The following is a 27,513-nucleotide window of genomic DNA, read 5'->3' on the forward strand; positions in this document are numbered from 1 at the left end:
GGGTGCTACCAGAATGGGTGGAGTAAGGAATAACAGCCTTGAAGGAAAATTGTAATCCAGTATAGAAAAGAAGTGTCAACACATGTCAAATGTTGCAAAATGTCCCGGTATGGAAGAAATAAAGTAGTTCCCAGTATTAACCAACAAACAGCTGTTGTGTTGCCAGACTGAGGAAGATTTCTTTTTGGAATAGGAAATGTGTGATGTTTTATGCAAATAACAGTTTTGTTTCACTTTCTGTATTAAACATCTTAAAAATTAACTTTTGGTATACTAAGCACTTCTGAACGGCTTGAAAAGTCTAGCTTGCTATAACCTCTTTTCAAATTACACCCTGTGACTAGCCTGTCTGCTCAGAAATATCATGTAAAATTATTGTTCTCTGTTAGCAGTTATGAACCTATGAAATCCTGACACATCAAAAACGTTTTAGAAACTTAGCTAAACACAGCTAAACTCCACCGAATGTGCTGAACTGAGCAGTTTTAGACAGCTGTGGCATGGAGAGTAAGATCACAAGTCATCATTATAAGCAAAAGGGACTTTTTCCCATTTAAGAAACTATCTCAAAGATAAACATAATCGTGATATGTAAGCAAATATTAAATAATTATTTCAGTAAGAGTAAGACCAAAGGCATTTACATTTAATGTAGAAATCCAATGCGATGGCAAGAAACAAGGTTATTGTAGGTTATAGATTGTTGGCTTGGTCAGGGAAAAAACTTCAGAAATTGCCCTAATTGAAATATCTTTTATGTCTACATTTTCACAATTTTAAAAATTGGCAACATTTTGAAACAATTCATTTAAATTCAACCAGAAATTATATATTTGCTGTTGTTGTTTTGCAGTTGTTGATATTTTGGGACTGCCAGAGAAACAAAACAAAAAACCCCTTCATTTATTTGTGCAGCTCTTTAATCTGTTTAAATTAATATGCTGTATTACTCATTTTTTCCCCAACGTGATCCTAAAATGATCGCTTAGCTGCACTCACATTAGTCTCTCCTGCCAGTGAATTAAATATGAAATGGTTTATTCCCCCGTCCTCCAGCAGCTCTTCCCCCATCCTCACATGCTCATTTAGCCAGTCTGAACTTACAGATAAGCTGATGATGAGACACTAGAAGGCAAAAACAGACAATTACCTAGGCAAATGTTTGAAGGATTTGGGCCCTGCGGCAAAAATGCTGTTTACTGAAGACTGAAAGCGCCATTTCTACTTAGTACAAGCCAGTGTGTCTGAACTCAGCAGTTCTGGATAGTGGCCACCAGTGGACTCAGAGCAAGGTTTATAGGTGCAAGATAACATCACGCTCCTGTCTGCATTTCATCACCGCAGGGCCTTTCTCTGTATTCTTAAACAAAGGCATGCAAGTACCAACAGAAGTATACTTTACCATCTGCCTTTATATTCACTCATTACATAGTTAATCATTTATTTTTATGCTGAAGACCACCCCGACAAGGTGCAAGGGCAGATGCTAGCTGGTCTAGTTAGCCGAGCAAGGCCAGCTTACATGGGCTGAAGAGCTGTCTCTTGGTCTGATTCTGCACCTTCCAAAACTCACTGGATACAAGCAGCGTTGCAGTGCCTCATGCTCTCCTTTTTTCCTTCCTACTTTCCTCCTTGAAAGATGTTTTGGGGCAAAGAACGGAGATGGCAGTAAGAGTCAAGATGAGGAGGAAGGAGACTTAGCGGTTTCACGCCGCTCCTGCCATCCAGCCCTCCATCTACCCCCTCCCATCTGCACAGCCCTGGCGATGCAACCAGTGATGGCGCTGGCAAAAATGGAGGAGATTGGGCTAGAAAGTGTAGAAAAAGGACATGGGAAAGCCGCTGAACTGCACAACCAGTCTTTCAGCTGGACTGCAGCAGTTCTGCTGACTCAGGAGGCTCAGTTAGCCTTTGCTGATACATGGCAAACAGGTATGTGGGGAGAGTCTGGAAGGCCACTCCGCATTTTCAGGCTGTTTCAGCAGTAGGGAGTGGACTCCCGCTGCAAGGAAATGCTCAGCCACATGCCTCCTGTCTGAGTTGGTGAAAAATTGCCATTAACATAGTAAATGGAAAAAAAACCTGCATGGGACAGGTCTGCAGCCCCTGCCTCCCTCTGCCGCCCACTCTGAGTGGGAAGAAGGGCACGACAGAAAGGGCAGGAAAAGGCTCTAATTTAGGACCAGAAGTACCATCTGACCAGAACAGCCCTAGAAAACAAATCCAACTTCATTTTGACACAACACTTTGAAAGAAATAGCCAACATCACAGTTTCCAGAGGATGCCCATCTGAGACATCCACACAACAGAACTGGAGGAGGAAGAGTGGATGAAGGGAGACCACAAGGGAAACGATGGGCAATCAAGACAAAGATCAGACTCCTGCCTTCAACTCGGGAGTGAACGGCGTCTGGAGCCAGGCTGATCCTCCACCCAGGCTGAGCTGCTCCAGTGCCAGGAAGCAGAGGATCTCAGCCGCACTGGCATCCGAGCCCAGCACCTTTCACAACCTCTAAGACCTCAAGCAATGGCCCCAGAATGCTAGGTAAATGGCACAGGTGCTAGGCACACTGATAAGAAATTATTAATAGCTCTAACCCAGCTGGAGGTAAACTTTCCAGTACGAGTGGGACAAACTAGGTGCCTATCTCCCTTGCTTAATCCACCAGGCATGGTCCTACAGAGTAAGTCCCCGGAGACCAAGCCTTATTCACATTTAACTGCCAGGGTTAAGCTATACTTTCCATAAGCACTCCACTGGCTTTGTTTTGTAAATATATTTTCCCAGAAAGAAAAGAGGGGCATGCTGCATCAAGGCATGGGGAACATGTCTTGTGAGGAGACAGCATTTCCTCAGTCCTCCCTTTATTTTTTTTTCCTTCTTCTTCAAATGTGAAAAATAAGTTGTATGACAGCCTTTGGTGGAGATGTGTGCAACAAGGCCTTCATTGTCTCAGACAGGTGTGAGATTGGAATTGATTCAGCGCCAACAACCCCAGTATCAGAGCCAGCTCTGTGAGCTGAAAACATACACCAACCATCCAGTAATACCACTGCAGCCAGCCAGAGACTCAACAATTTAAGGCTTAACACACACACAACATAAATCAGATGAGGATGTACCAGCCAACCGTCAGCTTCTTGGGCAGATGCCTGCAGACCGTCTGTGCAGATCAGACCTTGCCTGTTTCGGTTATTGGAAACATTTTTTTTTTTTCTTCATATAAAGATGAGAGGCTGGGTGGAGCAGCTAGCTCAGACACATTTACATTTGCCCTATCTTGCCCCAACAGCCCTCCTTTGCTTGCTGTTTGGAGGCAGTCCTTCTTGTAAAGTCGCTTTATTCCAAGTGCAGGAGGGAAGGAATTACATCTTGGGGAAATGTTTAATGTACAAATACAAAAATCACATGGACACGCACTTAGTATGCACCACCCTCATGAAACAAAACTGTTCCCTTCCATGGGAGTTTAGGAGGCTCTGAACATGATCAAACAAGCACGAGAATTAACACAGCTGTTTTTCTTTCTTTCTCTCTCTTTCTTTTCTTTCTTTTGTTCTTTCTTTTGTTCTCTCTCTCTTTCTCTCTTTCCTTTTTCCCCCCCGTCATGGATATATTTCCTTCACTTTTCCAGGAAACCCTGTTTTCACACTCTCTCCTCTCTGCCTTTACTTCTCCCACCTGCTTCAACCTAGTCCCTGCCCTACATCTGGCTGCGTTAGTCACCCCGGCGAGGGCAAGAGCGGGCAGTGCCGGTGGCCTCCTGCTGCTCCCCCAGGCTCCGGCACGTGCAGGGAGAGATCCTACGGGCTCCGTCACCCGTGGGTGACCCACAGACGCACTGGTGACAGCCAGGCCCTCCACCGTGCCCGGGGCGTCTGGCGAGCCCTGCTCCGCCTGGTTTCTCCCTATGCCCCGGCAGGTCGGTTTTAGCTGCCCTTGATCCCAGCTGCAAAGCCCTTCTCCCTTCTCCAGCTCCTCCGTCCTTGGGGAGCGCGCGGGGCTCTTGCATTTCGTAACACAGACGGGCAGCGCTCGCAGCCCCTTGCCGAGTGAAAGGGGGACCGACAGGAGGCTTCCCTGGGCCAGGGCTGGCTCCTGCAGGTCCCAGGCTGGTCGCCTGCCGCATCCACCTGCAGGGCTTACCTGCTGGCCGAGCAACGGGGGGGGGCTTGCACGGGTGGAGGCGGGGGAACGCCATCGGCACAAGAGCCTGGCACAAACACCAGATACGTGCTTGAAAGGGAGCTGAAAGAGAGCTTTTCAAAAAAGTATTTGCAGAGGAGGGGTAAAAATGACAATACGCTAGTGATCCATTTGTATCTGGGTGAGCGTTAGTTGGCAAATCCTGGTTTACACTCACTTGAAATGTCTCCCTCCCTTTTGTGTGGTTCCTTTTCAAGTTAACACAAGTGTTCACTTTTATAATGTATGGCAGAGCAGAACTGTTTTCTGGTGGATACTTTCCCCCACAAACTAATTAATACTGAGTTTGAATTTGCAAATGGTTTTGCATGTGAAATTGCTCATGTATATATAGGTCTCAAGCATATCAAAGAGACTATTCTTTTGAGCAGTTATTCACAGGCTTTACTGCAGAATGAGGATCATCATTCGGACTTGGGATTTTTAAAATTACACTTCAGTAACCTTATGCAATGAGAACTGAAATCATCATAAACGCTACACTTGCTCAGCTAGCTGTAAATCATCATCAGACTCGTAAAACAAAGCATCGCTTCTGACAAAATGTTGTCTTTCCTACAGTCCAAGGACGTAGCAGGTTACAGCAACGTCTCTGAATACTGGAAACTTATCGATGAATACAGCAGTGAATATATGACCGGTTGCTATGCAAAGGATTTTTGGTTTCATTGTTTTTTGTTGGCAATGACCACCTGAATTTCATCTGCAAGAAGCTAAGGGAACCTAAACTGGCCAAGTCATATCCATAAGCTCTGATAATTGCAATTATTTAAAAATGCAGAGGATGCAAACTACAATGGTTTATATCCTAAAGCGTGCCTAGTGATCCAGTTCCATTTTTGGGTACCTAACCAAAGACATTCAAAGGATCTCTTTTGCAGAAATCCAGGCTCCTTGAAAGTGCCTGGAGTTGAGCACCAAAACGTGGAAGCTCTCAGAACCACCAATGTTGAACTGAGTATCTTGCCCGACACAGATAAACCAAGTAAACCTCTGAAACAGACCTAGGCATTTACTGTTGGAAATCAAGCCGACCCTGACAGCGAAACCACAATTTTTTAATGGATCTATTTCCTATGCTTTTGTTTTTCAATGCTTTTAAGAGAAGAGTTGTATAAATAGAATGAAAATGGTCAGACGGAGACGATCGTCTATTTGACTATATAATGTGCACTTCTCCATAAAATTGATTGTTTTACCGAGCACATCCAAGCCCATTGTTCTTTGCATGTGAATAATCTCCATTTAGAGGGGTCATAATATACTGAATACACAGGGAAAACTTATAAATAAGTTTGCTAAGGGTGTACTGTGTACTCAGTCATGTAAAAGGAGCCCTGTGAACCCTCTAACCACGTGGGATCATTAGAGAAGATCTGCTTGACGCAACATCTTGTTAAAGGCATGGCAGCAGAAGAGGCGAGGGCATGTCTGTGCTTGATGCTTCGAAAGGAGCCCCCTGCCCCATGGATAAATCCCACTGGTGATGAAAGCGGAGACCGTGCCAGTCCCCTGAAAGCAAAGCCCCTTGGCTGCTATGAGCTCCGGTAGCCGCTGCAGCCTCCTGCGGAGCTAGAGGGGTTGATTTCACTCCATCCAAATCTAGCCATCTGCACCAACCCAGACCATGCCGGCTCTGTATACTGAGGTGGGGTTTTCACCTCAGGAGCAAACATTTGAACGCTAACTTGTGTGCTGGTCTCCTCGTTCCCTCCTTCTTTGTTTTCTAGATGGCAAAAAGTAAGGGTGTCTGTGGTCACTCTGCTCTAACCCCTCAGCATTTCAAGTTTGGAGAGGCTCAATTCAGTACTTGAGGGAAAAGAATACATTAAATTAGAAAATCAAAGTGGTATCTTCTGGCACATGGGCAGCATCAGCTGAATAATAAGCTGGTTTCAGTGGGTGTTTGTTTTTTAGGGTAAGGAGCTCCTATTTGTTTTTTGTTTGTTTTATTTACCATGGAAGGTAATTTGAGCTCTGGTATCAAAACACGTCATGTTCTGCCAAGAGAGGATTAAGGAGGAGAATGCTATGGAAAGAAACTGGGTTTGTCAGTAAAGAACTGAGAGAGATTTTATTTACCGGAGTTTTGCAATCAGCGCTTTTAATCTTCCTCACAATTGGGCCATTCAAAGGCCAAGAATATGCTTCAAGGGCCAGTGAGGAATAACCCCAAAACCAAGGAGCAGCTGCCTCAAATGCTGAAATGCTATCAAACACATGGCCATGTGTTGCCATACAAAGTTCAGGACGGTGGAAGCACCTGCCTCTGGGGCAGGCAGGGATATTTGCTTTAGACATCTCCAGCACGCCTATGCCATAGGTGAGATTTAGCGCTGGGCAAGAGAAGTGGTGAGCCGGAGTAAGGTGTTTCTATGGCCCAGTGACCCAGCTAACCTCAACAGCAGATAGAAATGTCCCCTGAGGTACAGTGCGTTTAAGCTGCCATCCTGAAAGATGCCGAGCCTTCTCAGTTGCCCCAGAAATGCGGAGGAGAGAAGAGCGGGCAGAGGCTCCCCCTCAGAGGGGTGCCTCCAGCACTGCTGTACCAGGAGGGAGCTAAAGGATCAAGAAATGAGCCTGACCACAGTGACCCCCGAGAGCACTAACGCTAGGCCGGTAACATCAGTGCAGGCACAAGATTCCCGCGTTGGGTGAGAAAGCGGCTCCGCTTTTGCAATGACATAACGGAGAAGGGACTTTGGCATGCTGAGTCGAAGATGACAAAACAAAACAAACCAGAGAGGATCCCTGTGCAAGTTAAAAACTGAACCAGGGATACTTGTCCCTACCTGCAAGCTCTGTTTCTCTTAGCAGTATCCATCAGCTCGACGTTGTTCCCGTGTGGTAAAAGACATGGTCTGATTAATGAAACATAAAACTGTGTCTGGGCACAAGCTGCCAAATTTTATGGGTGCCTGAAGATTCGGCTACACAGCTAGAGAGGTTTCCAAAGGCACCTCTATAGCTGTCATTGATTTCTTTGGGGCCTAGGTGCTGGGGCACTATCAAAAGTCTTGCTAAGGCACCTTTCTGGTGCGCTAGGTTTTCCTAAATACTTTGTATAAAATCAAGCTCTAAATAGCTTGCCAAAAGATATGCAGAATGACTTTGATAAACCTTAGAACAAAATACAGATCTCTAAACACCTCGATTTCTGCTTTAAAACCAAGATTTCCTTTTCTTTAGTTCAAGTCATCCTTTAGGATGCTCCGTGCCGAGGACAAAAGGGGAAAAAAAAAACCAAACCAGAAGGAAAATTTGTGTAAGTGGAGATGTTGCTGAGGGACTGAGAACATACTTGTTGCCTTATCTACTGCTTTTTTAATCCCAGGAAGTGCCAGGCAGTTGGAATATGAAGATTGGTATCTTTTAAATATATCGACACTTGGAAATCTTCTGGATTAAACACCATTACATAACTCTTTCCATTAGTGCCTTAAGTTGATGAAAAAGCTAAACAATTTCAAGCCCTCTTTTTTTCTAGAGCTGAATGTGAGGAGGCAGGGGAGGCTTGAGCAAGGCTTATGCCCTGGAGCTGGGCGTGCTGGCTGCAACGCGGGCAGGTGTTGAGGAACTGGCTTCCTCACCTCGCTCTGCCCCGAGTGGGAACAGTCGGAGGAGGCACAAATCTGTGGCTGAAGGGGATGAATCCTCGAGGTGCTCAGAGGGGGTGGCAGGACAGATTCCTGCCACCTTCCAATGGGAAAAGCCTTCCCCTTAGCAGGCGAAGTCTCCGGTGCCGGTGCTGGAGAGCTGGCTGAGCCTGCATCCCAGGTGGGATTTGTTCAGAGAACTGCTAAAGACCTGGTGGTCCAAGTGGGAGCAAGGAGTGCACTGGGAGTTTGCAGGCAAAGGTTTTATCTTGCCACTGAGGTCCGACAGAGCAAAGAGTTGAGAAGACCCCCGAGCCGCCTCCTGCCTGTTCTGGAGAATGAAATGTCCCTTGCTTTGCCTCGGTGAAGCAGCAGATGTGAAGAATTGATTGAATGGAAGAAAATATGGGCCTGGAGAGCATCTCCTGGGCCCTGCAGCCCAGCCACGTCTTGTGTTCTGCACTTACATAACAGAGCAAGATTCATCTTAAATTATGTCTTTCTGTCCCTCACAGCCCCCTGGAAGGCTGCCAGGGCTGCTCTGATACCTAGGAGCCATCTTCTGCTTTCCAGCCTAAATTCATTGACGGTCAGTTTACAGAATAACCACTTGTTCTCAAGCCAACACTGTCCTTCGGCCCAAATGGTTCTCCTCCCTCCCCGATGCTGAACCTCTCTGCTGTGTTTATTGACTGTAATTATCTTCCCTCTCAGCCCCTGTTTCAGCACACTGAATAAACCTGGCTATGCTAATCTCTTCTTTAAAGTAAGGTCTTTATTCCTCTTGTCATACTGACAGCCTCCCTTTGCACCCGCTGCCACTTGAATTAATTTTCCTTGAACACTGGGTAATCTTACTTCATCTGGACCTCAGAGGAGATTTTTCTAAAACTTTCTATACTGCTATTAATACAGTATCCCACCTATGGTATCTCAAAATGGCAAAACTGGTGGCCCGCAGGGAAGGAGGGAAGAGAGGAGATTTCTAACACCGGACGGAGGGAATTTCTAACACTGGATGGAACGAGGCTCTCGTTCCTGGACTGCTGCTGGGTATCACCGCCCCTCTCATGTGTCACAGCACAACCAGCCCTGCAGATAAGCAAAATCTTGGCAGAGATAATGCGTCACGGTAACAAAATTTTATTCCTGTCAAAATTAGTATTTGGAGAGGACCCAAACGGTGTTACAAACTTTACAAATCAAATGGAAGACATGCCTCTTGCTGTAAGGAGCCTACTTCCACATGGGATGAAATGACTGAGTAAAAAACGATGTGGAGAGCTGGAGCCAAGAAGAAATGGATACTATGAAGCTGTGGGTTATTTAGTTATATTATGCACGTCTTGTGTATATCTTCACCAGACTGATATTTGCTGGTCTATATAATATATTCTGTATATACTATAAGCTCACAAACATTCTCCAAGATACCAATACGGAGGGTGTTAGTTTCACAGCAAAATGAGAAGTCTTACTTGGCCAGAAATGCTACACAACTTACTTTTGTGCTTCTGCAGATGGCAAGTCACATTTCTGTGGCTCCCTTTTAGTTTATGTTTTAGAGCAAACTTCCTAAGACATGCTGCAGTTTGGTCGACGCAAGTAACTCCGGACAAAAACAGGAGCACTTGTGCCTGCAGAACTACAGGATGGATTCAGACACCATTAAGCAGGAGGGTTATATATGTTTGTTAGTAGAGGGTGTGAAAAATGAGGGATTTTTCTCCAGAGTGGGCTTCTATTAGACTGAATGAAAGAGGAATTGTTTTGCATATGCTAGTCCAGTTCACATGCTCGTGTGCTCATCTCTTCGGATGCAAGCTGGTTTATGACATGATAAATAGATAGCAGCGTGAGTCTGCTGCTAATGACGCTGTAGCCCTTAAAAAGAAAAACTGCTGAGGTTACTCATGGCATTATATAAAAGTATTATGTGCTGAGCAATAACTGTGAATCAAAGAAACACAGTGTACTTTCAGTAAAAGGATATTTTCTCTCTGTAAAATTTCCTTTTTGATAGAGCCAGTTGGAAACCTTCCAGCTAAACAGATTTGGTTTGCAAAATATTTTGGGAAAACATCACTATTTCAACAAACTTCCTGCGACCTCCCAGTGGCTGTGGCACTCAGGCTCTGGGTCCACCTGCCTTTTCCCCACGCAGGAGCTATTTGGTGGCTGCTGGCACTGAGAGGAGGGGAAAGCAGAAAGAGCGTCTCTCCCCCTCGCCCGAAGCGGGCTCCCGGCACGCATTCAGCACCGTGGCCGCCCACCCCAGAGACAGGCGATGGAGGGGAGCTCCATCAAAGGGGACCTCCCCTGCCCGCTAGCAAAATGTTTCGCGACCTGGCTCGTGCTGGGGAAGCTGTGCTCCGGGGCTGGGGAGGAAGCCTCCCGCACATCCGGGAGAAGTGCCGGAGCCGGGGAGCTTGGCAGCCCCAGCCGTGCTGATTGGAAATGACGTACCCGCTGCCAGCTCCCGCGCTGCCCGCGCTGCCCACCGGTGCGCTTGCACTGCTCACCCCCCGCTACTCCGCCGGCGGGGGGGAGGCGGGAGGTGCCAAGGGGAAGGATGCCAAGCTCAGGCGGCACTCGTTCGACATGCCGGGGAGTGTATTTTGGGATGGAGAGGTCAGGTGGCTAATCAAGTGGAAAGGGGATGATATGCCGTTAAAGCGCCACGTAGTCGCTCTGCAAGCGCGCCGGGTTAAGGAAAGACGGGGAGATGCAGATGTGCCCAAAGAGAACGTAAAAATACAGGCATTTAGCGTGTTGCAGAACAGAGAGAGTTGGTGAGGCCCTAATCTTGAGAGCCTGTTTATCTGTTTTGGCGGGGAGCTACGGGCACGTCAGTCTGGATTCTCAAAAGTGCCTGAAAACTGCATTTTGCAGGAGCAAAACGCGGAGGCAGAACGACAACCCCGTTGAAGCCTGCTCTGCGACGCTGCCCTCTGAACACTTCTAACTCTATTAACCTGTGGCCTATTAAGCTGATTTAACAGTGGAAATATTAAAAATCGGGGCAGGATACAGCCGTAGTAGAAACAAAGCCATTTTAATTCCCCGGGCTTAAACGCCGCCCTTGACTCCACTCCTGTGTTTCACCGGTTCATGGGAACCCTGATAAACTTGGGCTGGTTTTGGTGGAACGAGATTACGATAGCAAGGACCTTGAAATGTCTCTTAAACAAAGCGTATTGCACCTGGAGGAAGACAAAAGGCTGGCTTGTAACAAAATAATCTCTCAGTCGTTATGTTTCGTACTAATTCAAAGAGCTGGTCTTTAAATGATCTCTCTTGCTTTGCTATCGGTGCTAATTCTGCTGCTTCGCTTAAAGATCTGTCAGCAATTTTATTACAGCCTCTTGTTTCCAGGGATTTTTGACTTGGTCATAAAAGCGTGGTCCCAGCTGAAACTTAACATATAAGGTTACAAAATTAAAAAAAAAAGGAAAGAAAAAAGCAAGCGAGCAAACTCAGATATTTTTAAGACTATAAAAGCATAAAAAGAACCAGAAGCACGTTGCTTAAAGTGATTACAATGATTATTGTTTTCCCTAGGCAGAAGAAATAGCTTTATTTTATTTATTTATTTAACCTATAGGTAATTAACAAATCACCAGTTGGAAACATTTTTTGGGCTAATTTGGAAAAGAAAAATCAAAGTTATTTATTTGCACATGTTTTTGGATGATATTCCTAACCCCACTAGTTAGAAATTTATTTATGCAATTTATTAATTCAACATTAATGCCTCCAAAACAATTCCTTCTTGGCCTGATGACTCACACATTTAAAATATTTCTATTGGGCCTGAAAACCATGATACTGTAAAGGAACCATATAAATTCGTATTTATGTAAAACTCTTGAATTACAGATCTACCTACTGCGGTTAACATTAACCACTGTAAAATCAGCAATTATGTATTTAGTGTCTGGTTCGGGCTGGTGTTAGAAGCAGCTCAACCGTAATATATGGGCAGATATATTTATAGTTATTATATATATAGATTGAAATGCTCATCAAGGGTCTTACTTAAACTTTTTAAACGACGCCCCAGCACAGCTCACATGGCTCTGTCTATTTTCTTTTCCCCTCTGTACAAAGGAAGAGGTGACTTAAGGTTGAAGCGTTGGCCGGCTTTGGAGCTTTAACTGAATTTCCTTACTCTGTGCGTGTAGGTTAAATCCTTTGACATTATACGCTTGGTACTGGCACAAAGTAATCTTTCAACTTAAACCATGTGTGATGTGGTGGAAGCTTTTTCTCCCCTTCTGTTCCCCTTTGGTCTGTGAACTGGCTATGGTTAGATCTTTTAAAAGAACAGGTGTACTTTCTCCCTCCTTGTGATATGAAAGAAGCATAAAACTCGATTATAGCAATTTATGGTCTCTTAACTTGCTTGGACTTGTATCCATGACACAAGCAGCTTTATGCTCAGATTCAGAACTTGGTAAAATAGGAAGTTAAAATTAACCTCAATCCTTTTATAGATGAAAACCTCAACAAATAAACAGTGGTTTAGTGGCATGGCAACCTGCCCCTTTAAGTCCAAGAACTAGTCTGAGATGTCTATTTTGAGTTAGTTTTGTTTCTTAAAAAAAGATAATTGGACTTGGATGAATAGAGGAGTAGCCTGTGATTCATACTGGTGTGAGTTAAAGCAAAGTTTAATGCTACTACTTGGAAGGTAGCAATGTATGGGATTTTTATGCCTTGTTTTATGCCTATATAAAAAGCATTCTCTGCTCTCTTCAGTGAGAGAATTTCAATACAAGTGGTTCAGGATGCAAAGATGTACAGATAGGTATAGAAATGCTATGGAGCGGGTCAGAGGCGTTTCGTTTTTGGGGGCCTGTGTTCTGAAACGTAGCGCTGTTTATTAAAAATAAAAAAAAAGAAAATATCCCCACTCCCTAGAGGTCACAGAGAAGATCAGCCTGAAAACCAATCACCCTTTGAACACAGGAAAAAATAATGGTGCTGGAGCTCCTTCCCACCCTATCCCTTTTCCCCTGCTGTGATAGCGTGACCCTGAAAAGATGAGCCCTAGAAATTAAAAGGCGTCGGCAGCAGAGACAGTCCCAAATGAGGGAAGCTTCAGTTTGGGGCTTATTTTATTGCTAGCGACTGCAAGCTTCAACAAGTTGCTCAATGGATAACGTGCACGTTTCGGAGGCAGAGGAAAAGGGGAACAGGGAGAAAGCAGCCCGAGAGGCGAAGAGGAGGGTATCAATGAGGAAACATTAGCAGTTCGATTGCTACCATTTTCTGAGCTATGTCCGCAGGTGAAACGCATTAAAATCTTGTTTGCAAAGACCAAAGCAGAGCGACGTACTAAAACTGTTTCTGGAGAGAGTAGCTGAATCCCCGGTCGAGCGTGAAAAGCCTATCGCTCTGAAGTTGTACAAGCGAAGGACTTTCACAGGGAACCAGGGAAGAGGGATACTTGACGTTAAACCCGATACCCTGCTAAGCATATAGTGTTCCCAAGAAGCTGAAGAATGCAAGTCTGCAACCGATACCTCCACCCACGTAGCTGCTGGCTGCTGAGTAGCCATAATAATGTGTGCGTTTTTTTTCATAGGAACGGAGCTGTGCACAGGAGAAACCCAACGTGGTTTGCTCTGTGAATGAGAAAACTACGTGAGGGGACTGCCAGGGGCTGGGAGAGGTGCAGGACTGGGTCCTCCACCTGAGCTGGCCTGGCATGGCTCCAGGGAGGGAAGGAGCTCTGTGGTCCTTCCAAGTGTCTTTTTGCCCGCCTCTTTCTACAGTACGGACTGTGGCAATGTGTTGAGTTATTTCCCATGCTTCCCCAAAACGCCCGCTTCCGCCCACAGCAAAGTCAACAGCAGATTTGCAGTAGATTTCACTAAGTCGAAGACCTTCCTAGCCCTGGGAATAAAAGGATGTAAGAAGCGTTTGCCTTAGGTAAGGGATAACCTTTTCTGCATGCAACAAAGAGTACCCTGCTTTTAAAAATAAATGCCAAAAAAAGAACTTATTCCAATTTGCAGTAACTATTTCTCCCCAAAACCCCAGCAGAGAACCTCGACTAAGGCCATTTCATTCTGGCTGGAAGAATAGAGGAAAACTCCATTAGGAACAGTGCTCGCTAAAACTAATACTGTCCCGCGCCCTTCCTGTAGGTTGCATCTCACTATGAATCTGCATTTTGATACGCGTTTTGCAGAACACTTATCAGCTGACGGTTTAGTGACCTGATTCACTGCTCACCGAGCTCCAGCCAATGCCAGGGACAGAGTTGGTTTTAGCAGGGACAGACTCAGCTCTAGCAGTGGCAGATAAGATGTCAAGCTAGATGGCTTGGTTTCATTGGCATCATCTGAGCCTGAGCCTCAGAGGAAATCAGAGTCACCGTTTTGCAGGTTTTCGTTCAAATAAAACCCACTGGATAACCACTGGCCAGAGAAGTACGCTCAAACCAGCCTCCCCATATTAACCTCTTAGCACTAAGAGGTCATCTTCAGGGGACAAAGCACTTTGCAAAGCTTTCTTTGCTACTGCCTTCCTGGGAAATGTCAAAGCAAGGCGGTGACGGTATTTCTCTCTCATTCAAGCACACAATGTAATTGATAAATATCCATCAGGAACTACACCTACACATAGAAAAAGGCCTAGCATAATGCATCTTTGGAAGAAAACAACAACTTTCAACACGTTACGGTTCTAGCATAGGTGAGGTTAACAAACACCATGAGCTGTACTGACACTGGGAAGACGAGACAGTACAGACCCTTTAAAATCTGTCAGGTCTTTAGAAATACAGACATATGTTAGGAAGCCCCTCCTTTCACTCATTAAAGGCTCTCACTCGTTAAAGGCGGCCAAGGAGAGTCCAGAAGAGATGGAGGGATGAGGGGCAGAGCCTGCGAGCCCCCGCGCTCCGCAGGCTGGCGGGGTGGAAGTGGGCGAGCGGGGGGAGGATTTCAGGTACTTACCCTGAATCTGACTCTGAGGCTGAGGGTTAAAAGCAGTGGTGTGGTTCAAGGAGGCTCGTGGGTTGGGTGTGGGGGCTGGGTGGTGTGGGCTGACCCTCATGGCCGTACGACGCAACTGCTCCAGTTCACTCAGGCGCTCTGAAAAGGACAAGCTCCCGGGCTTTGTCTGCTCATCTATTTTCTGACGATGTCCTATTGTGGGAGGGGGGGGAAAAAGATCAGAAAATCTCACTGATACATGAGGTCTCTTGATTTATTTTCTTTTTTTTAAAATTTTTTCTTTTTTTTTTTAACCCCTCATCCACTGGCAAAGTACCTAACCAGCTAATGGCCGTCTGAAATTAAACTGAAACCACCTCTCTGCAAGAACAGGAGACACAAGCAACTCATGCATTGCAACCGTATCGCAGGGCAGCCCGAGACATGGCCTAGTCTGAAGAACCAGATCCACTGAAAATTGCAGTGCCTTCTTACACCTCGCACTGGGAGAGGAGGCTTTTTTAAAAGGAGGATGGTCTGCAAGGGTGAATAAAAGGAGGAACTTCTAGTGGCCCTTGTGCTAAACCTGCACTGGAGTAACTCATGAAAAATTCGATCCCAGATTGTCATAAGGTACCATAATTAGACAAGTACTATGGGAGCTATAAAATACAAACCCAAACAAATCCCATTTTTGGATCCTTTAGCAATAAATTTACAGACAGAAATAGGAAAGAAACACCAGAAGCTGGCAGAATTGCAACTGAAGTAATGAAGTCTCTCTTAGTGGCATCAGGAGCTTCAAAAACATGAGGTCCCACCACACATCCAACTAGAAGAGAGTAGATGCTGACATGACGGCATCAGCCAGCGCACAGCAGACTTGGCCAGCACTCCCCAGGGCGGCCCTTGGACCACGGTCCCCATGAAGCTCCAGTGCTGTGGCCCTGCAGGGCTGGGAGGGGACGGGGAAGACGCTGGAGAAGCCCAGCTCCAGTGCAGCATCAAGGCACTTCCAGATTCAGCTGGAAGGGCGGAGACTTGACATGGGCAGGACTGGTTTCAAGATAAGCCTTAGCTAGCAGCAACGAGTTGTACGCAAGGACTAAGGTAATGCATTTCTAACTGTTGCCGGTGGCTGCTCTCTGCTCTGGGATCCTTGGTGTGTCAACCTGCAACCACAAAGACTGCACACAAAGCATACAAGAGAGACATCTCGTCTGCTGGAGCACTTGATCCTCTGGCGACAAAAGCACAAATTTTAAATCCTCTTTCCACCCTAAGAGTTAACCTATTGCCACGACTTTGCAAACCACTTTTGTGTGCATTGGTTTCCAGCCCTATGAGATCTCCTTCGAAAGTGGGGTATCTTATCCTGGAAGGCTGCTGACACTACGCTTTGGGGCTGAAATGGAAACCTCCCTAGCAGACTTGTGTTTGGTGAAATGTCTGAAATGGGGTGGTTCAGCAACGTTCCCAACCAAGTGGAATCAAAACTTTTCTTTGTCATTTTCCCCCATCTCTCAATAGGGCCTTTTCTTCTGAAAGATCACAGAAAACAGCCCTTCAGCAGAAAGCCCAAAAGCAGACTGTCTCTGGCACACAAGTTGTCCTTTCAAAGACGCTCTCTCCAAATGGAGAGCAAGATACTGACTGCAATGAGTCCATGAGGAAATATCCTCAACCCACCTGTATTTAGTCAACGGAGTAGGATCCCCAGCTCCGAAAAAGTAATTTTCATACCTTCTGCTTGGGGACCTTCTTGTGGAGCAGTGAATGTCATCGTCCCTCCTTTTCCCCCAAACCCAATCCCATTTTTGCACTTTGCGTTTGTCTCAAGAAATCAGCTGCCTCGTGGATCTTTGTGGCTCATCCCTTCCCCTTTCTTCCTATAGGGCACTGTTACCCTGACGGGAATGCATGTCAAATCTCCAGCAGAGAGGTCACACATCTTTTTTTCTACTTGTTCTCTGGAAGAAGGTGGCATTATCCTTGGTTTCTGCTGAACACCATAGTTTGCTGTCTATCTGCTCCTGATTTTCCTTTTCTTGTTGTGAAGAGTTGCCTTCTGCAGCTTTCTTTGCATCTCCATCCTCCCCGCAAGGAGGTGGCCAGTGCTGTTCCTGTGCGAGTCCTCTCTCAACTCACTGCTACAGCAGTGAAACAGACTGGCACAAAACTCCTGAAAATAATCCACCGTGCCCTATTCCACACATCCCCGTAGTATTTAATATATAAACATTCATAAACATCCAGCTTCCAATTTTTTAGTATCAGTGAATAAGCAGCAAAAGATCTCTGAAGAGCTCTGTATGCCACTTACTCTACAGAGCATTCTTTCAAGCCACCCTAACAGCTCAATCAAGACACAGGACCGTTTTATGCACTAAAAGGAAAATGTGCATTTAAAAGCAGTTCCCAGTAGCTGCATTTCTAAAATTAAATTTTATAACTTGTATTATGGTTCCAAATCGCAGTGGCTCGGCATTTCTTCCTGTTGCCAGGCCCTTTGGCACAGCTTGAACTGTCTCAGATTCTACACTGTGCTGTAAATTATCCCAAGAGGGGGTAAAAAAAAAATTAAAATATAAAAAGACATATTATATAGTAGCGGTTTCATCATTAAAGAATCCCATTAAGGCTTCCAAAAAAAAAAAAAAAAGGGAGGGGAGAAGAGAAGAGAGATGAAAAAGACTTTTATCTGACATTCTGGTTGGTCAAGAGCAACTGCTTCATTTGTCAGCAGTGCAAAGCTGGACGCTGCCTCAAGCCTTGGGCTTCTAACATTGGTCTTGAACGCAAACACGCGGAGTCATACAAGATGCATAAAATACCTCATACATTTGGATTATTTAAAGCTTCAGCAGGCTGAACCCAGGGCTTGCGGAGCCAAGAGCCAGGTCCTTCCAAATCCATCCCCCCGATGTAATTTATTCCTAATTTCAAATTCCGCTCAAAAGCCGCCTTCTGCTTTTAAGTGAGCGCACCAATGCCACGTCTGACCTCCTGCTACCCTACTTTCTCCTCCTACCTCCCCGGTGCTGCCCTCCCGGCATCCGGAGTTTTGCCTGCCTGGCACGAAACCAAGTGGCCCGGCAGCGCGAGCCGGCGTGCTAGCAGCCTCGCGCCGAGGTGAGGGGTTCCTCTGAAGCCAACAGGACAAGGGCTGCGTTAAGGCCGGTGAGGCAAGAATTAACTTTCCCCTTTGAATCTAGCTCAGGCACTAAATTTGTGTCGAGCTGGCACGATGCCGGGCAGGGCAGACAAAGCCGAGCTTGCTCTGAACAAGGCAGCAAGCAGGGCAAATTAACCCCGGCACAGCGTCCTCCCGAGGTCACCGCGGGGCACCCCGTTCCCAGGCCAGCTCCCTGCAAGCTGATGGGAGTATCTCTGCATGTCTCCACTGCGCATCCACCAAGCAAAACTCCTGGAGCCCCCACCCAGCCCTGCGCTGCCCCAGATCATCCTGCTGAACCCGAGATCTGCCTCATCCCTTGGGCTTGTGGAAATCCCACTCGTGTCAATGCATTTGGGGAGGAAAGACCAGTGCCAGCAGGTTCCTTCTGAGGGGAAATGGGCTGTTGTTTTCATCCATACGTTGTAATTTTTGGTGGGAACTACCTAGAAACAATGTCAGGCAACTGTCACCGCAAGATGTAGCCCCCCCCCATCAGAAGAGCTACTTCACCTTTTCTCCCTTGCTGACTGCTGCAAGTAGCAGCACAGAACCTGTTTTGCATGAAGGTCTGCAGCAGGAAAGTAAAGAAATGTGTCAGAAAAATGTAACAAATATAAATGGTTTTCCCAAGCCACTATAAATGCACAGGCAGAGCTTTGCTAGGGTGACTTGTGTTTTCGTGTTTATTAGCTTTACTTTGAAGTTACCCTCTAAACACCTTGCTTAAAGAGCAGGCAAGTTATCCTCAGTTCACCCCTGTAAAGCCCAGGACTATTATTATCCCCCTTTTATAGGTGGAAAACTGAATGACAGAGAAATGAGGTGACTCGCCCGTGGTCAGGCAGTGACCCTGTGGCAGACGCTCGCCTCCCAGCTCAGCGCGGTGACCACAAGCCCAGGCTTCCCTTTTGCAGGAGGGCAACGTGATGCAGGATGAAAAAGAGCAGCAGGAAGGTGCTTGGAAACTGGTGCGGCTCTGCTGAGCCGGCAGTTTGGCCACGAGGATCTGCCACGAAACTTTTGCAAATCAGATGGGACTCTATGGAAGTCAGTCAAACATCCAGTTGTTGAATGAAGAGGACCTTGGCCCAGAGCTCACAGAGAGATGGCTTGCCACGAGACAGCACTGCTGTCCTCTTTCCCTCCCCACATCCTCATACTTTTTGTCAAGCATCAATTTGCAGGTACTAGCAGGGGAAAGAAAAGGGCAGCATCTTTTTCCCTTGGGTTGCAGGGTCAGTGTTTGAGACACTGGAATAGATAGGACATCCAGCCTGCTTGGCTAAACCACAGGTCTTGGGGGCTTTTGGACATTTTTTTAACGTATCCCTTTCAAATACTGTCTCAGTGAGGCCAGGCGGATTTTTTTACGCAGAGTATTAAGCAAAGAGAGCAGAGAAAACATTAGCTTTTCCGATACTTTTACAGCAACGCAACATGGAAGTGCTTTCCCTCTTAATGGGAGGGAAACGCAGTTTTATAGACTTTAAGAGACTGTGGAGCACTCAGCTTGGCTTGCAGCCATCTGGTTGGGGCTCTGGATGGAAACAACAAGAAGAAAGTGCCTTGGCAGCCCCTGGTTTTGTGCACATCGGGCACTTGTTGGGAATGGTTGCTCGATCCGGGTTTCACACCATGGCCTGCCCCACGGAGACGACAGCAGCACTCCAGGCTGCCTAGACATGCCAGGTGTCCCATTACTTTCCTTTTAACCTCGTTTTTAAGAGTGTCACTTAGATGCCTTTCAGGTTCAGAGGGGGAGAAGCAGGTAAGACAGAGGCTAAGGAAAGGCATGCGGCCATTGGTACTCTCATTCTGCCAGCTGAAACTACTGAAATTCCTGGGGGTACCCAGGACCATTTTACAAGCGAACACTGCTGGAATGGATTGATGGGCATTTTTTTTCTCTTTTAATCAAGTCACAGGATGAGTGCACTCTTCTGTGGCTTGCTCTCATTCACTCACAGATCTGACTATTTGGAGCTGGTGCATCGGGGGGTACTAATGCCCGCAAAAGATTTGGGCTTGGGGGACCAGGTGTCTGACAGAGACTCACTGGCTCATGGCTGCTGAGCATCCTGGCCAGAGGCAGACCCGAGCAGAAAGGCCACAGGTTCTCGTGTGTATTATCCACAAGTTTTCTGCCTCAAATCAGCATGTTGTACTTGCATGGAGATAGTAGAAGGGGAGTTAAATTAAGCGGAGCCCTTTCTCCCCAAGGGGAGCAGAATACCTCCCCCTCTCTTCTCCGCCCCCCCTTTTCCCAGGTGGAAATGGAAACTTTTCACACCCAAAAAGTGGATTATACACAGGAAAATACAGCATCTGTCCGGACTTTGCTGAAGTAGGGAGTGACTGATGAGACCTGACGCTTTGGTTTAACGAAAGCTGGCTGCTTTGGAGCCGCATTGGACCTTGATCCAAGCATCTCCTCTTTTCAGGGCTGCTTGTGTTCAGGGCTTTGGTTTGGCTCCAGCTCTAGTGAGGTAGAAAATAAGCCGTGTTTCATTGTGTCTGGTTAATAAAGTGGTAAACACTGTTTTGTGCCATGGAGCTAAAATAAATCCAATTATTTTGTACATAGTGAAGGATGAGAAGAAAATATACTCTTTCACATGGTTCTAGGAAGCGAGCACACTATCTTTAGTGCAAAAAATGATATATTCTTGTAAACGAAAGTGAATTAAAGTATGGTGCTTCTATATTATTAATATTACTACCAAGCCGAGAAATGCAAATGCTTGAAAATCCTGCTCACAAAAAAGCATTTTTTTTGCTAACAATAGAAACAGTGCCTTAAGTGTATAAACCAGTAATATTTTTCTATGTGCCAGATATCCCAGCTATAAAATACTTTGCACACTCTTTTTCCCTGGTTTCCTATCTGCACAGAAAGAGCAAGTAGGATAACTTTTCCAGGACACTGTTTGCTGTGTTTTCAAACAGACCTGACCTGATCCTGCAGAGATGCATGCACACGCTTAGCGTACGGCACTAACCGTTGTTATGCGGCAGCCCACGGGGCTCTAGGAAATCACGCTTGAAAATAAAACCAATTTGTAGGGTGGTTTCCTCTCTAGTCTCCATCACTTGCAAGAGACTTATACTGCACTCAGGCATTAGAAGGATCAGTACAGGACAGCATCAGAGCTCCCCAACCTCTTGTACAGTGTTAAAAATATAATGTAAAAAGTTCCTAAAAAAGGAATAAGACACACTGTAGGATATTTTCTCTTTCTTCAGTTAAAAATATTATTGCTATGGTGAGGAAAAATAATGGTGATTGTAGTCAGAGCTTTTAGTAGACTCATCGGCAATTATGGTTTCTTGCTGTTTTTCTTAAGCACTGTACAACGCAAGCCTTCTTTCCAGACAGAAGGAACATCACGGTAGACAGGATATTATGCTAAACGTTTTTGTGCCGTGTCTGTAATTACCAGCAGAATCAGTGCTGGTCATCAGACCCAAGTGACCGTAGGCACGAGGTGCTGGGAAACATGTGAATGAGGCTGGATATTATGTGACCTGATGACCAGGCTGCCATCCAGCCACCCTTCAGAAGCAGAATGCCGAGCAACACCGAGCATGGACAAACTGGCACCAGGAAGCCCTTCCAGATGCGCTTCTCCTATCAGCTCCCTGGCAAACCTCACCCTTTCTGTGTCTCTATGGAAAAATCTGCTTGTTCCTCTGAGTAACTGGAGACATACGAGACATTTCAGGTACAATCCTGAGCATTTAATTTTTCCACCAGGTGTTCCAGTTTGGCTGTGTGTTGAACAACTGTCCAGTGATACCAACAAGGTGAACAAAAATTTACACGACAGGTTCCCTGCTCTCCAGTAACTCCCCACTTTGCCTAGGGGAAACCCCAGGTAGCTTCTTGCACCTCCATTTTGGGGTTAGTTGCCCTACTGTACGACATGCACCCTGAGCAGCTGGTGCAGTTTCTTCCTACCTGTTTTAACAGTAGTTAAACAATATTTTGGCAATATTTTTTTTTCTTACCTCTTCTTTTTTAAATCAGTGCTTTTTAAAAAACCCCACACAAACGGATGCCATAGGTAGAGCAAAATTTGCGATGAGAGGGAGTCCTGCCCCAGAACAAACGAGAGCAGGTGGGAGAGTCCGGATCAAGCCCCTCTTGCATAGTCTGTACTAGAAAACAAACTTTGGTTTCCTGTTTTCCAGGTGAATGCCCTAATTGCAGACTTTTCGTCTCATCATTTCATCCCTTTTCATCACTGATTCACTCTCCAGCTGCATCGGGAGAGCTCCAGCAGGGAATGTCCCCAAGACAAAAGGGACAAGCGGAGGCTGCCGGTCTTCCTCGCTCCAGCCGGCTCGCTGACTGTGAGGCCACGGGCTCCTCCGGGCAGGGTCCCTCCAGCTCTCTCCCTGCCTCCTGATGAACATATGAAAAGCCTCACGTCTACCCTGAGGTACCACAGCCAGAAAAAGCAATCATCTTGACCATTTTTGTAAGGCAGGAAATATGCTTCCTCTCCCCCCAGCTCTGCTGGTGAGGCCTGTGCTGTACTAACAAATAGCAATGCACAAACATATTTCCACTTAAAACGCAATTATTTTGTTTGCCATGGATCCACCAAAATTTCTGATGAATCTGACATATATGTGTCCTCTATTTCTGCCATGGAAGTGCAATTATTCTGTGGGTTCACCCCAGGAATTAGGTCATCGCAGTGAAGTAAAAGTAAGGGAACTGAGCATTAGGAGTTTGGAGGGAAGAAGTTGTTCATGAAAGTTAATTAGTCTGCAAAATTACACCCTTCGCTTTCTTTTCCCGTTCCCCCATGTCAATGTATATACTTTAAAAATCCCGACTCCTTGACAAAGTTTGAATGACTCCCAACTTAAGCACATTGCATTGCCAAAAGCCTCTTTTGTTTCTTTATAGTTTGCATCTTCCCACACGTACAAACCGCCATAAGAATACCCTCCAGCCATGGGCTGAGACATCATAGTTGAAGATATGTCTGAGAGAGTAGGTGCAGAATGAGGCACAACCAGCCAACCAACAGCTCAGCAAGCAACCAAGAAAAATACAGGCGCAAAAAGACACCTCTGTCCAAAGAAAAGCTGCAGAAACACAAGGCTCAGGCAGCAAGGACTGAGCCACCATTTGAGCAGCCCTTGGGAGAAGGTTGTCTCTCTGCTGAATACAGGGGACCGGGCTCCTAATTCAGACACCTTAATCAAATGCGTAAGCTTAGGTGGGATGAATCTGGACCCCTTCCCTCAGCCTGAGTGGGAAAAGCAAGGGATGATAGCATTAGCCACCTTTGCAGTGCCTCCGAGAGGACAAATGAATGGGAAAGTGGGTTGCACAAACATCACAGTATTGGAGGTCAGAGAAATAGCTTAGACAGAAACCCATTTCATCAGCCCACCAAAATATCTCTAGACCCTGAAAGGTCTTCCTCATTCAGCCTCAGAAGGAGTTGAACAAGGGGCCTGCAACTTAAAGGTCAAGTCCTGTGGCTCACTGTTTATGTAAACCAGGGGAATTCGGCAACACAAAAGTAAATTTACCCCCATGGTTACTGACCATTTAGACTTTGACGACTTGTAAAAAACTTTGCTCCTGTCCAAGAAAAGTATCTAGCCGGCTATGCCCTTCCCTTGAACTAAAGACCTTGGCTTTTACCAAGTCCAGTGACTGGTGTTTCCGCACAATAGATGAAAATACCTGTTTTTCCAAATAAATGAGTTTGGATATTTTAATCTGTAGGTTACTAAGCAGTCCCTCCTCTGTACTAATGCTCCATTGTGCCTACACAGGACTGCAGTTCACTGAAAGCTCATAAATTTCGTGTGGTTCTGCCTAGTCTTTATTTTAGGTTCTTGAACCATTTTTTGCTTTCACCATTTTCTTTGCAGCTGCAGAGAGATATAGTAAGCTACTGTATAGCATTTTGAAAGCAGGGCCTCTGAGAAGTTTCCAAACTGCATACAAGCAGGTTATTCTTTGGCTTGTTTTCTTTGGCTTGGTGTTAGCAGTACAGAATGAGTCAAACAGTATTAACTTTCAAGAGGGAAGTGGTGTGGTCAACCAAAACTGTTTGCGGCTAGATTGCGAAGATAGGTAGAGCAGGTAATGAAGAACAGCCCATAACGCAGGGAGTAGGTAGGAGAGGCAGACAGACTCAGACAAACAGAATCCTTAATAATTAAATCAACACTGTCGCCTAAATTTTTCTGCAGCTTTATGTGTGCTAAGGTTATGACACAGCCTGGCTTTTCTGGACTGGTCGGCCTTGGGAAGATGGCCTGGTGCACGTCATGCGGAATGGACTCAAACTACAACACTGCAAGGGAAGAAAAAAGGTTGGGTGCTATGAAAAAAAAAAGAAATAGATCAACTTTCCATTTGTGGCTGGTTAAATTCTTTCTTGTGTCTCCTCCCATTTTTACAGGCTGTTCCTTATCTGTTCCACGATTAAAGAAGGCAAGGAAGATGTTTCCATCCTTCCCTCTCTTGAGGATGTGTTTCAGGTATTAACCAGCACATCACGCCCTCACACAACAGACAACTCTCTCTCTTACGGTTCAGAAGAAGAGTCGAGATGGCCTCTCCCAAGCATTGCTCTCCCTCTTGCTTTGCACAGACCCGTGCAGCACTGACAGGAACAGTCTGACCAAGATTTGTCGTTAACACTAATAGAAAATGCATTTACTCATTACAATTCCCAATTGCAGCGGACCAGCAAAGAGCAAGGGCACAAATGGAGATGCAAAGCAAAAGTTCTTTCTGCATTCTTCACAACGGGTGACAGAGGATGAAGCAAAAGCCTGCAGTGTTTTTATAATGGGCCTGCAAGGAAGAAACTGCTGCACCTTCTGATAATCCAGGGCAGGCGAAGCTGGGAGGGACTGCAGCGCAGATGGATTTTCACCCCTTCCGCTTATATTCCAAGAAGAAAATAGGGCTGTTCACTGAAAGTGCCGCACAGCTTCATCCAGCCTTTCTCTTAGACGCGTGTTGTTTTGGTAAACCCGTAAGTAAGGCAACTCCTCAAAAACAGAGGCTTCAGAAAAGGTCCTGCACTGCCAAAAGCTTGTTTGGCGAACGGGAGTGTCTGACCACTTCAGACAGGGTGAAAGTTTCCCTCCCCCTTCTCCCAGCTCCCTTAGGAGCCTGAGGAAGAGAAAGCCCCCTCTCTCCCACCTCCTGCAGAGAGCAGGGTGAAGGAAGCAGGTTGCAGAGGTTGTGTACAATCGGGTCCTGCTGCCCTCCAGCCCATCCCTGCAGGAAACTTTCTCGTCTGCCAGCAGCGCAGTAGATAGGTGGTGGTGAACCCTGGAGGGGACAGCGTGATTGCTGACCAACGCTCCAACAGACCAGCTTTGCAGGCTAACCTCCTTCTAGGAAGGGTAGGGGCCCTCCCTAGAAGGGTACTACCCTTTAAGGGTAGCATGACACCCTTAAAACCACAGTAGGCAGGTGCAACATGGGGTTTGAGCTACAAGTCCATCCTTCCTCAGCTCATGCAAAGCCCCAGCAGCCGCTACAAACCTTTCGTTCGCTCATGTTTAATGACTGCCATTCAAAAGTCTGTCCTTGCCGAAGAAACGTGATGGATGAAGGACCAGACTCAGAAATCTTTGATTCAGAGCAGCACCAACTAGCTTCACCGGAAAGATACTTGGCATGTCGGTGAACTAGGGTCTTCAGTGGGGACCAGCATATAGTCACATCCCCTACGGCCAACGTACTTGCCAGGGTGCTGCATATTAATGTTTTTCTTTACATACACGCACGCACACAATACAAGTGGCATCTCTACAGTCTTTTTTCATATTTTTATGGAAAACGCTCCCCCCAAAAGGCTTGTTCACCCATCTTAACAGCTACAAATTCTTTGTAGAGAAGTGCAGTCGACAGGAGAAAGGCAGACCTACTGATGTCTTAGGAAGCATTTTCAGAAGTAATATACATTCACCTAATTCTGCTTTTGTCACAGTTACAGCGTACTCGCCCCCTGATTTCAGCAGAGCTAGACCGAGGCTGCTTAGCCCTTGAAAATCCCATCATGCAAATATAGGTAAACACTTAAAAGTATTCAGCACAGTCTTTGTAGCCGTTCAACCACTAGGCGATATAATAATGAAGCGCAAAAAAAAGGTTGACAAAGATGAAGAAAGTGATAGAAATGAAAAATAACTACCTACCTGTTCTCAGTTTAAAATCACACTAATTCAAGGGGCAGGGGGCGAAGAGTTGTGTGGGATTAAGTGACTCAAAAAAGGAGTTGACATAATTTCTATAGGACTAGGCCAGTCTTGCCGCCATTCCTAGCCCCCACTACAGCAGCTCTGGTTTCCTGTTTACCTGCTTTATGTGAGGAAGGAGCTCGTCTTGTCAACACTTCTGTGTATCTTTAAAAAAACAGCCGAATAACTAGGCAAGCAAATATATACGAGCTGCCGCACTCCCAGAAGAGCAATCTTGACACAAGATTTTGTATTGCACGTATTGGGCAATTTTATTAAACTAAAATGATGAATTCCCTGCCTCCCATCACCCAACATCAACTCTCCTAACTGACTCAGCAGTGGGACTGATAATGCCAGGGAAAATAAACTTGTTACATCTTTTCCAGATGGAAAAGAAGCGTCTGCACCATGAAACCTCAAGGATGCTGGTGTGAAAAACCTATTGAGGTCCTACCTATTGAGTAGGACTAAGAGGTTCCCCCCTGTCACTGTTACAGCAGGGAGCGCTGATCATTCATATAAATTTCATAATCCTTTGCACCTCTGATGGAGAACAACCAGCCCTGTTTTTAGGAGCTGCAGGTAGGCACTAGCCCGTTAAAGTCCCCAAGAGGCAGTTCTTGCCTGCACCCTGCCTGCCCTGAGGGATCTTTGCACTGGGGTAGTTACAGCAGCTACTGGTCTTTGCTCTTACTGGTCTGTTCTGCTCGTGGGCAGCGTGCCTGCTGGTATGTCTGTATGATTTCCAGTCTGAGACTGGCTGCTTGAGAGCATGGGTCTCTCCATCTCCACTCGTGTACGTAGGTTTTGCTTCAGGTTCCTGCTTCCAGTGAACCCCCCGCAGGGTGCCCAGGTGAGGGGACTCTGAGACCTCAGAGAAGAGGCTGGTGCTGTGCCAGCCCCGCCAGCCGCTGCAAGGGGACAACCCCGGCGCAGAGCTGCCCCTGCCCCAGGGGGGCTGCTCCTCCATCCCCTTCGCGGAGGAGAAGGGGCTTGCCGAGCAGCCGGGATGTGGGGCACAGAGAGGTCTTTCTGCGACATGGAGGACCCGAGAGCTGCAGAGGTGCCCGTGGATGCTCTGCAGAGCTGACTGCATCCAGACACAGGACCTCTGGTCCTGTTCTGCAGCCAAACTTTTAACATCCAGTGTCAGGTGGTCCTGTGCTATGTGAAGCTCCTGTGCTATACGGTCCTGTGCTAAGCCAGAAGGCCCGATGCTATATCACTGGAGTAATTCAGGGTGGTTGTGTGAAAGTGCGTGCATAATGGAAACAGGCTGATTTCCCCCTCACTCTTCACTTTTCTTCAGAAAACACAAGTCACCAAGGGACAAACTGCTCTCTGCT

At 46.3% G+C, this 27,513-nt stretch overlaps 1 protein-coding gene across 7 annotated transcripts in view; it reads right to left on the bottom strand.

Annotated features, from left to right (window-relative positions):
* The window catches only part of RUNX1 (RUNX family transcription factor 1), a 174,526-nt gene that overhangs the window by 19,147 nt on the left and 127,866 nt on the right, over positions 1-27,513 (bottom strand). For 6 of the 7 annotated variants that reach the window (XM_075518208.1, XM_075518203.1, XM_075518193.1 and 3 more), the window contains one exon: positions 14,773-14,964. The exons of the other annotated variant lie outside the window; for it this stretch is intronic. In XM_075518208.1, the coding sequence (XP_075374323.1) occupies positions 14,773-14,964 (192 nt within the window). The remainder of the gene's footprint in view (positions 1-14,772; positions 14,965-27,513) is intronic. 7 annotated transcript variants of the gene reach the window in all.

The sequence above is a fragment of the Mycteria americana genome, chromosome 1 (genome assembly GCF_035582795.1).
Source record: "Mycteria americana isolate JAX WOST 10 ecotype Jacksonville Zoo and Gardens chromosome 1, USCA_MyAme_1.0, whole genome shotgun sequence".
NCBI lineage: Eukaryota > Metazoa > Chordata > Aves > Ciconiiformes > Ciconiidae > Mycteria > Mycteria americana.